Source organism: Passer domesticus, chromosome 3 (genome assembly GCF_036417665.1).
Source record: "Passer domesticus isolate bPasDom1 chromosome 3, bPasDom1.hap1, whole genome shotgun sequence".
Classification (NCBI taxonomy): Eukaryota; Metazoa; Chordata; class Aves; order Passeriformes; family Passeridae; genus Passer; species Passer domesticus.
In genome coordinates, this window is record NC_087476.1 from 57,013,283 (window position 1) to 57,025,411 (window position 12,129).

Consider the following 12,129-nt stretch of genomic DNA (forward strand, 5'->3'; position numbering starts at 1 on the left):
GTACCAGTTACACCACAAGAAACATCCAACAAAAACTAGTGGCCTTTCAGCTTAGAAATATCATTTTTCAAATGCGGTGTCACAAGCATTTTTTAAATGCTGTGTCACACATTTTCAGGATTTTGAAAAAAGCAACATATTGAATGGTATGAATACATCATTCTTAATACAATATTAATGTCTCCTTTTTTCATGGAGGATGGAAACTAGCTAATCCTTTTCTTGCACTGGAACAGATGTGGGGCTATAGTTTTGTCCTGAGGAGTTGGTCTTTTTGGGAGGCAGACCATCTGTGAGAAACAGAAACAAAATGCTTTCTGAAAAAGTGTGCTATGTCACACTGATCATGGTTGAACAAAGCTGTTAGGAGCTTTCAGCATTAAGGAACATCCTCAGAGGAAGACAAACACATTCATCAGTTGACAGAGAGTTCTAAACCACGGAGTATCACACTGGTTATCCGTGACTAAACTGCTTAGATACCCTTGACATTTCTAACTCAAAACCAAACAAAAATGTTTCAAGATGCTGATACAAAAGAGATCATTGCATGTGAGGGCAACTTGATACATTGTCACATCAAGTTTTATAGATTCCTGATAGTGGCCCTAATTAAAATGTTTATGGCTTCTCTAGTGGATCTGTTTCAGTGATTGCTCACATGGAGGTTTTGTTTTTTTGATGCAGATGTATACAGGACTTGGGCATTAGATAGTGCTCATTCCCTTAGGAGAAGGAGCACTGAGAAAGAACAAGTGATACCTTATTGCTGCTTTTTCTGTAAAAATGTCAGGATTTAATTTCTACTACCGAACCAGTATACTTCAATTACCATAATATCAAAATTTAAAGAAAAAAAATATTCTTATAAACTGAAATACAGTTTCATATGCATCTTCCTTATACATAAACATATTCTTCATTGTAACAGAATAAACAGACTAAATCCCACTTCTAATTAGCCATTAACTCTTAATAACAATACATGGAAAATAAGCTTTTCTAAGATTAATTTTAGGCAGACCCTACACATACCAGGGTGAACCCAGTATGCACACTTGGCCAAAGTCATGCTGCCTCCTTTTCCCATCAGTGACAGACTCAGGGACATGAAGAAGGACAAACATCTATTTCCTGGATGTTTCTCAGTGGCACTGCTTCCCTCCACTCCACCCCCCCCATACCTGCTGACACAGTGTAAGAGAAACTGGGAATATTACTCATGCAAACACTCCAGAAAAGACACAAAGAATGTGTGTTACAGCTTCTCTTGTGTGTCCAGTCAACCTGAGCCTCAGTGTGTAACAGTCAACATTCTGAGGCTGTTACCTTTAGCAGATTTCTTTTGTTGCTGCTTTTGGTTTTTGGTGGTTTCTTGATTAGTTTGGGGTTTTTTTTAAAGGAGAAAGAATAAGAAATTAACTTCTAGAGTCTGATTGAAAACTCTTGGTTGACTTAAAAGTTAATATGCAAAACATTAAAAAATTCTACAGAATAAATCTGAGATTTTACTGTTGCTCCATTGTTTTTTTCCTTAATAACCTAAAGGTTAGGGATTTACTTGTCTCATCACCTAAGACCACTATGCAATTCTCTTTACTAAGTGACGTTTTAAATTAAATACTATGTAAGATGAGACTTAGAAGAAAACAACTGGATACTGTTAGCACTTTTGTATTTTGTTCTTATTCTCTGGTCCTAGCTCAGGACAGCTAACTACAAATTTAGTCTATGGGAAACAGAAATACAAATACTAGTATTGATAGCTAAATTAAAATTATGCTAAAAGTATCAATTGGCAAGGATGATAAACTCTTCTTCAGTCATAATTAAAATGTCTGTAGATACTGTAAAGTTACTTCCTTAGGCTTCAGATGACTACAATCCTGATTTGATTACAGCCCTTCAATATTTAATAAGCACGGGAATCTATAATTCGCCTAGAGGAAGAAAGGACCAAAACTGCACTTTATTGAAACCTGCAATGTGCAAACAGAAATCAGAAATGCAAACACAGTTGCTGCAGTAAAACCTACAAGGATTACAAAAAAAGGAGAGAAAATAAAAAACAGAAAAAGACCAATTCAAAAACATGTTAAATACTCCAACTCCTGAAATGATTCAAAACCTCTTCAACTATTTTGCCTTTTCTAAAAATGCTAGTTTTTTACATTATTTAATAACCTGCATTTATATATATTAATGTGTTTATAATAGGAAAAGTAAAAAATATACTCAAAACCTTAATTTAGCCCTCTCAAAAAAACCCCAAAAAACAAAACTATTTTAAATTATCTGCTGCCTAGCATTTCACAAAACAGTTGGTCCTGCAAATGTTTATCAAGCTTGCTGTGGTGGAGAATACTACAGTACTGCTTGAACAATATATATTTTTCCCTAAAAAATTACATATTGATGGCTAAAAATTTGAAAACATGAAAACAGGAATCATTTAGCAACTAACACAACACCAACGTAAAACCACGCTTTCAACATTTCTTGGTGAATCCTGTGTATCTTACAAGCTTGCCACAACAGTCTTAACAGATTCTGTTAAAAAAGGTAGGTCCAATAATCCCGAAACAATTCAACCAAAACCAAAATTTAAATTGTAAAACAGATATAAATGACCCAAAATAATTTATGTCCATTTATTACATTTTTCTCAAAATTAAAATTAGTGCAATTACAACAGAAAATTAAACCATGCCATTCTGTCCATGGGAGCAGGAGGATTAACATCTCCAGTAGAACAGGCCCAGTTTCATGGAGACACAAATGCACTCAGTATTCAGAAGCACCACTGCTTCTTTCTTCACTAGTTTCTCCACACATTTTGTGCTTAATACAGGTTTATCAAATGTATAGCTGCAATTAATGGCATTTATAGATTCTGTTGGATTTTTATTATTGTGATCAGGAAACCAGAAATAAATGAAATAACGAATATAATTAGGAGAAGCTTACAATCAATATTTAAGAGATAAGCAATTAAGTAAACAGAGGATAGCTGTGATTTAACTTGTTACAAAAAGATGAAGTATGAGTAAACAATGAGAACATGGTGCTGCAGTGAGAATTTCATTCCAAGTTATTGTCTTTTTCTCTTAGCTACTCATCAACACCTGTTTTTTTAGTAAAAAACAGAAACCACATGAGTGTGATCTTATTTAGTTATTTCTAAACAACAAAAATTAAGTCATGAAAAAAAAAAAAGCTTTTGATTTGCAGATATCTGATCTCACTACCAGCTGGTCACAGCATAAGCTAATTTGACCATGTAGACAATTGGTTTGAAGACACCTCTTTTATGAATAAAGACAGGATAAAAAAACACCTCTCTACAATGAGAACTTGTGAATAGTGACATTTTATAGTTAAACATCAATTTAAAAAAAATGCAAAGAGAATTCCTTACCTTCTGTAGTCTACCCAATAGTGTTCGACTAAGAGGATTTCCTACTGGGCTGAAGCACCCTGTGAAAAGAAAAGGCTGTGAATTTTCTGCTTGTTATCCTTTTCCATCGAATAAACCATTTTATTTTAAAATCATTATGTTAGCAGGGTATGTTTGACAAAATTCTAATGAAAAGCAGCAGCATCTTTCAGTCACAACTATGCATCCTTCAGTCAGGAACAGTTGGAGGGTTTATTTAACTAACAGACCTGACACAAGGTTAACTAATCCAATATTTCCATTCAAATGATTTGGAGAAGTAGCTCAAGCTATGTCCACATGCCACCTCGTGCTCAAAGCTGACACTATTATCTAGGCTGTATTGCTTTTCTCTTCATTGAAATTCCAAGTAATGCATACAAAGTTTTCCAACAGAAATGATCACAAAAACTCACAAAGGAATTACTTCCTTATTTTATCTGAAAGAATAACTATTCCTATTCAGTGGTTCCCTTTGATCATCTGAGTTCCTATCACAACACATCTTGCTGTTTATTTTATTCACTCTCTACATAGCACACTTGAACAAGTACTTGTAAATTCTTTTCTTTTCAGACTATTACGTTAACTACTAAGCTCAGGAAAATCCTTTCATCATCTATGGATTTATCTTTTTGTTATTGGTCTCCTCAGCTGTATACTTAAGAAAACATCTTAAAAAGAAAAGATACAAAAAAGTCGGAAAATCGTTGAACATGACAGTGAAAAATGCTACAGCTTCACTGGAGAACAGTTTCTCAAGTACAGAAACGCCAGGCAACACAGAGTTAAGCTCACTGGATTTTCTCTGTGAGATACAAGCTTTGAAACAAATTTTATTTTCAAAGAAAAATAAGTTCTGAAAACTCATTTTCATTTGCCACACCAAAAACCTGCTTTTGAGGAGTCTAGCATCTGAATAAAGAGGACTTTTCAGATTCAGATTCCCATGTACTGGCAGAGCTCCACAAGGAAACTTGCACAACTCCACCTACAGTATATTTTCTAAAGCCTAGTGGTTTTGTCTTTCGCAGGAGATTTACTCACAAATGTTTAATCATTAAGATATTTAGATATTTCTAACTAGAATAAAAGCTGCAAGCTCAAATAACTGCAGTTAAACCATGCTCCTGCGCATCTGTATGTGACTAATCTACTTGTGAGAAATCCTAAATACATGCAATAATGGATTATTCAGCTTCATGTATGAATTAAAAACATTTTTCTAAATTAATAATTTAGAAAAATCTTGTATAAATTCTAAAATACTTTATTTTGAAAGGCTTTCTTTGCTTTTATTAATTTTTTCCACCTCTTTTAAGAAGAAAGAGATGAGAATGTAAACCATTTGCTGAATTCAACCCATATTTAAAGACAGTAGTCCTGAAGGCAACCTTTTTTCAAATAAGCTATTTGCTAAAACATTTTTTCAGCACTAACCAAAAGTCAGTGGGGATATTACTCTTATTAATATTGTTATCTACACACTCACAAAGTCAGAAAACCAGATGCTACAGAGATTATACTATGGATATACTATCACATACACGTGTTGTATCAAGTCTTTGAAGAAAAAACAAACTGAAAACCAATAAAATGTCTGCATAATAAAATTATTTTTTAGACAGACAATTTGAGCATGGGAGTGTTGTGCCAACTCACCCAAGCCCATATTAAGATAAAAGGTATACAAAATATTTGATAAAAACAGTTGTTTGTCTGGAAAAATATTCAAGTTTTAATTAAAAACAACACTAATCTGCATTTTTATCTGTAACATCATTGACCTTCATATTTTTCTAAGGAAAACACGCATTACTTCCAAGTGCTCCTGGACTGTATGTTTATGTATGTCAGTACTCCTGTTCAGCCTCTGTATTCAGCTGTTTATCAGGTGAAAACTGTGTGGTTAGACTGATATTCCCAATTCAGCCCCAATAAAGGGCAGTGCAGACCTGCTATGCTGTAAGTGTAGGACAGACAGATGTGTTACTCAAAGATATAAGGAGTGCTGTATGGAATTCTAGAAGCTGGCACTGGTTCAGACTCAGTGTTTTCCATAACTAGAGACAAAACAAACAGAAAATTCTTATTACTTTGCTTGAGGTATAAACAGACCACAGGACACCTGGGCACAAATATTCTATGATCATGCCTACTACTTACCCAAAAGTAGACTTTAGGGCTATCTGTTACTTGTTTTTAATTATCAAGCGTCCATTTTTGTAGTCCTTCCCTACATTCAAAATGGCCATTAAACACTGCCAAGCAAACAAAACAAAACCCAAACCTACTAAAAAACCTGTTCAAATCCTCCTCATTCACAAAACAAGCTCCATTCAGCAAGCAAGGGAATATCTATCCCTTCTTCCCCAAATGAAGCAGTAGAATTTTAAAGCAATGTTCCACAGCTATGGGCTTAATATGGTTCCATGCTTGACGAAGCATGAAAATGACATCAAGCAGGTGTGACTAACAGCCTCAGCAGTGCTTGCTTTGGTTCCCTCTCATCCAGGCTGTACACGCTTTTTAACTACTATATTGAAACTGAGGTCCACATTCCAGGAGAACATTTCCACCTGATCTAAAAATTAAGTTTACAAGACACCGTGACCTGCGGGGACTCTCGCTTAGTCTGAGCTCATAGAAAGGTCATTAAATCCTATGTAAGGTCAAGCTTGAAACAGCCCCAACACCCAGGGTAATCTAGACTGTCCTAAGGTTACCTCAGAATCACTAATGGAGAAGCATTTTTATTGATGCAGATGCTTTACTTATGCTCTCCAACAATCTTCTTTCTTACCTGCTGTCTTCACCTTCAAAATCATATACATCTTGAGAAGCTAATCTTCCCAATGGAAGTATCAATATTTGAGTAACTGCATTTTCTATTACTCTGTATTGATTCTCAGTGGTTTCCTTTATATGGAATTTTACATGAGAAGATCATACTACTTCTAGGAGAACTTACTGCTAATGTCTAACTGCGAATCAGGTATCTCAAACCAATAGATGCTAACCCCTTTCCCCAAATGATCGGAATTTTCACATTGACACAATTTAACAGCAGGACAGCTCTTCTTTAGTAACCCTATTGCTACAACTATGTTGTGAGCCTGTCAAAGAACTGGTTTGAAAAACAGTGTCTCTGTCTGCCTTGAGAGGAGTCTGAAACCCTGGTAGTTTCCTGTACAATTTGAACAGAGAACTGAAAGTGTACCCTCAGTTCCCCTCGGTCACTTCTGGCAATTTATTCTTTGCCAGTATAACTGCAGCCTAACAGGAAAGAAGGCAAAATCCAGGCAGTTGTCCTGTCCAAAACGTGTTTGTAATACCAAGTCCCCAGTTTTATTGCATGCTTTCACTGAAAAGCTGCCCTCTGCTCTAGATCACCTCACATCAATTCTAAGTAGTTGGACTGAAATGCACAAAGTTGATGAGTTCACTACCAAACAGATTTGACTTACATAGTAGCAACAGTGCCCCAGAATAGAACTTGCAATAATTAAGAACACTTCCTTTAAAATAACAGCATCCTAAGTGATTTTGTTTCAAACTAATAGCATGAGAAGCACAAGAGGGAAAGAAATATTTCTAAGTAGTTACATAATTCCACTATTATCCTACTGGACTGTCTATAATCACCCAATGTGAATTGTTTTTGTGAAAAAATGCTGCTATAAAAAATCTAGGAGAACATTTGTTACAGAACTCCTGCTTTAATAAATTTTTCAAAAGAAAGCTTTTTCTCACTTTCTGAAAGGTTCTCAATAAATTAATTTGTAATTACTAAAGGTATTTGAGCATAATAAATCTCTAAGGCTTCCAGTCAAATAGAATCTATAGCTAATAAAATAATCTGAAAGTTCATCCTGGAAAATTCCCAGGAAATCACAGAGCAAAAAACAAATACATATCTAAGAAAATTGAAATATGTTAATATTCAGACATTTCTGTGACAAACACCTCTAAAGCATACAGGGAGAGAAAAAATATCTTACCTACTCCGTTCACACACTATTCTTTTTTTAACTGAGTTTTACTTTAGGTTTATACTAATTGCTAATATCTCAAAACCCACAAAAAGTCCTGGAAGACATGAAAATAAACAATGCCTCTAGGAAATGGTATTTCTTATTGCTGACATTCTTATGAATTATATCACGGTCTCTTGCAACACACTGTAGTTAAAATACACTCAAATAACAAACACTGGAAAAAAAGTCAAGTCGGTTATAAGATGAATATGTGTAGATCAGCTCATTCCTCTTCCTACTCATCTTCTGTGGCTTTATAACTGTTTCCAGTAATGAGAATCAGATTTTCAACACAGTCACCTAGTGTAGTATGACCAAAAGTATGACCTTTGTGACCAAAGGATCTTTTAGTGTGCAGTATCATCTCTACTTTAGGTTTCAAATAAAGTTTTGAGGTTTTTAAAGTAAAAGCTTTCAGCTATTTCTGAAATTTCATTTTTCAAACTATGTATAATGTAAAGAAATGAAGATAATTTTGTAATGATCTAAATATATATTACTCTTCCCTCAAAGACTTTATCCTCAAACCAATTATGCTCTAACAGATCAAACAGAATTCATTATATAAAAAGATTGTTTATATATTGGGTAAGAACCTGTTTTCCTTTATTTAAACACATGATCACAAATACATTTAAATCCCACCACAGACATTTTCAGATGCAGTTCACACAAAATGAAAGGAGTGGATGCACCTACTTAACACAAGCATACCTTTTCATTCTACCAGCAAAGCAGATGTTTCACTAATATCCATTGCTTTAGGTGAAAACCCTAAACTTCCAACTCTGTTCTACATAACTTAATCTAGCACCTATGATTTTGAAGATATTCCAGACTGAACAGCAGAATTGATAGGACCAAAGTGTATTGAAAACTGTTTTTGTGAAGTTTAATCTGTATCACAGTGACAGGACAAGAAGAAATGGTCTCACTCTGCATTAGGACAGGCTCAGGTTAGACATCAGGAAGAATTTCTTAATGGAAGGGGTTGTTAAGCATTGGAATGGTCGGTCCAGGGAGGTGATGGAGTCACCACCCCTGGAAGTGTTCAAGAAATTACTGGATGTGACACTTAGTGCCATGGTCTAGTTGACAAGGTGACTTGGTAAAGCTTCAACTCAGCGATCTTGTAGGTGTATTCCAACCTAAACAATGCAGTGATTCTGTGATCTTGCAAACCACTTAAAATGCATGTGCTTAAAACAGGCAGCTCTCATGTGCTGTACATGCAAAGGTGCTGTGATGGCAATATTACTGAATGCAAAGGTCTTCTATGAACACCCGTAGGATTCCTGCAGTGTGTTCTGCACTGACAGAAGTCTACTCAGTGTCAGCCCATGCTATTAATAGCACTCTCCTTGTCTCTTCCCCACCTTTTTCTCCCACGAAAGCATCCAGAAAATGTACCTCCTCAATGTCATTCTCATTTTCTAAGTGGGGTTCCAATTTATTTAACTAAATCTATTCACTTAAAACCAAAATGCAAAATCTATAGGACAAATACAATCCCTCTCTGTTTACTATCTCATTTTTTGTAAGTTATATAGAGATAAGCATATGTTTATTTATTTTGCCCATTGGATATGAGAGCTGTTTACATGCTATATACACTTCAGTAAAGTGAGAGACAAAAAAGCTCTGGCAGCTCCACTGCTGCCAGACGTCACTCCTCCAGTGTGGAGATAGATCTAGATGGCAGGCATTTAAAAAATCCTCAAATCCACCCACCTTACCATCTCCATATTCAGTTGAAACAGCTATGCTGATAGGTGGAAAAGCATGGCTTATTTTTGTTTCTTTTCCCCATCCCTATTAATACAGTGAAAAATTGTAAATGAACCGAATAATCTTGGGAAATTATGTCAACAGATCAGGCTTTGTTTGCCATTCGGAATACTAAACTGTATAGAAAGTCTGTACAGAAGGATATGCTTTCAATGAAAAAGTAAGTAATGTTTACCTTTGCAAACAATTGTTTACTAAACACTGGTATGAAAAAGAGTTATCTAGAAAAAAACCTCTAAGGAGTTACATAATTCAGCACCATAAAGCTCCTTACATCGTGCTGCAACTTCTTTAACTCAGCATGTGATTTCCCAGTGGATGCCTCAGCTGCAGCTACTAGGAGAACCCTGGGTTCCCAAACCATGAGCAAGTCACAGTTTTCCTGAAGTGAGAGACACAACTGCTCTGGTGTGCTTTAACACAGTAACTTCCTTTTTCAAGGATTGATGCAGTTATCTCTAGCTAATGCATCTGCTTTGATTTCACAGCTCAAGTGACCAGGTAGTTTGTCCTTGCAGCAAAGTTAAGTAAACACTGGAGCAGTGGAAGAGAGCAAGGCTTAAATTCACACCTGTAGATCCAGAGAGAGATACCTTTGCTGTAACATCAACCAATTCCAATCCTCATATAAGAGACCTCAGAATCAGACAGCACTAACATGAAAACACTGTGCTTCTGGCAGTGCCAGATCCCACAACATAATTATATCTCCCACCAGCCAAAAGAATGCATAGAGATATTCATTCAAGGTTAGCCATCATTTTCATTTCTGGTTCAAGGTATACAAGGGCACATGCATGTGTTTGCTCTGAGAAAAATCCTCCACGAGGAGGACTATAGAGATAATCTGTCTGTCACTGGCTAGGGTTTCATTTGAAAACATTTATTCTGTACTTAGGCACAATGAAGAGGCAGAATTTGGCCCCTATTTACCAAAAGTATAATGAAGTTAAAACTATTGCATCACAAAAACAATTAAAAAATCCAACTTTTTAATTAGAGATTACAATCAAATACATTTAGCAGCCTACACACCCACCTAATTATTTCTGAGTAATCTTATCAAACCATCATCTTACATTTTTCTTGCAAATGTTAAGTTTCTACAGTACCACATATATAAACAATGCAAGTAGTAGCACGTGTCCCAAGCATTCTTTTGAAGTAAAGAACATTTACTGAATTCATGCTAATCAGGAACGTGCTAATTTACGACAACTTCTAACATTACATCACAATGGCAGTAGATATCACCGAAAATGAGCACAGGTTATAGTATTCAGTTGTTTCTTTCTACAGCTTGGGGAACAGAAGGTGATCCTACAGCAAACATCAATAAGCCTGCACAGATACTATCAGCTTTCTGAAATCAGATTGGCAGCATTATTTACAAGTTTTAGATAGCAGATAAAAAAGATGTAAGGAAAATGCAGACTATGACGCATTCTTTGTATTAATAAGAGTTATTTTTCTTCTAGTACTGCAGATATCCTGAGAAAGTCATTATTAGTTTTGCTAAGCTCACATGGACTATTTAAAAGCAAACAAACTAAACCAAAATAGAAAAGAAACTTATTTTGTATTCTATTACATGTAGTTGGTGGTGCTCCCTATCAAAGAAATACTTCACAAAATATAAAAACTGCAGTCCCTTGGAGCTGTAGATGCCCAACACTGAAGTAGCAACGTTCACTTTTGGCTTTAATGATATTTTTGCCTCTTACTTTAAATTACCCTCCCTGAATCAGAGGAAATGGACCTCTTAAGCAGGCTTTATTATTATCTGCTTTCTAAAAATATGTAGATCAGTTAAATTTCATTTATTAATACAGGTAATTCCTATGTAATACAGTTAAAATAGAATTTAACTCTATCTGCTACTCTCAAAGCCAAGTATCTTATGACCTCGTAACTCTACTTGTGTCTTCAAAAAAAACATACTTAATTACAGGTAAAAGACAAAGAATGAAAATTATGCAAGGAAGCAAAACAAAGTAATTTTTTCACATGGCTCTTCCCACAACAGGAATTCAGCAATGGCTAGTTACTCAGAGTTACTTAAATCAAATTAGCTTGCCATTCTTCAAGTGGAAAGCTGTAAGAAAATATGCTTAGGATACCACAATTATCTTTCAAAATCAACCATTAACACACTTCTGCAATGCAAAGTCTTGTCAGCTAAGTAAAAACAACCAGCTACTGCATAAACTACTGAATTTCTATATTACCCAGTAAGCCCCACAATATCAAATCACACCTCGACTGGAAAAAAAAAATCTTAAAAAAAATTCAAATCTTGTCAATGTTTATGTAGCATTTTCCTAACATTTACATTCAAGGTAAAATAGCATCACCAACATCATATGTAATATGTTGGAAAAAATAAGTCAGCTTGGTATTTCAGGTCTTTATCATGACCAGAATAGCCACCACTTTCTCTATGACATTAGCACTTTCAGCCAGTACTGAGTATGAATTCTGACAAAGTATTACCAGAAAATTCCATTAAATAGCCAAACAATTCATACATTATCAAAACTGAAGAATGCAGGACCATTGGCAAACACTATATCAGGAAACCACTATGTAAAATTTTTAATTTGGCCTCAAATCACAAGAATAAGGGAAAAAGTTCATAGCAAATGTACTTCTATATTCAGAAATAGATCATGTCTTTAAAAGACATCCCCAAGTTTACTTTCCATTTTGTAGTTCAGAAATTAGACTGGTCAGATATTTAATGGAAATATGTGTGTGGTAAAACCACGCTACCCCATGAGAGTTTTCCCACATGCACACTTCTTCAGTTTTCAGAAAATTTATGAATAAACTACTTTTAGAAGGTTTTTCTACATATCAGTGAATAGA

General features: G+C 35.1%; 1 protein-coding gene across 4 annotated transcripts in view; it reads right to left on the reverse strand.

Annotated features, from left to right (window-relative positions):
- The window catches only part of AHI1 (Abelson helper integration site 1), an 84,823-nt gene that overhangs the window by 20,991 nt on the left and 51,703 nt on the right, over positions 1–12,129 (reverse strand). For all 4 annotated transcript variants that reach the window (XM_064413256.1, XM_064413259.1, XM_064413258.1 and 1 more), the window contains one exon: positions 3,419–3,477. In XM_064413256.1, coding sequence (XP_064269326.1) covers positions 3,419–3,477 — 59 coding nt within the window. The remainder of the gene's footprint in view (positions 1–3,418; positions 3,478–12,129) is intronic.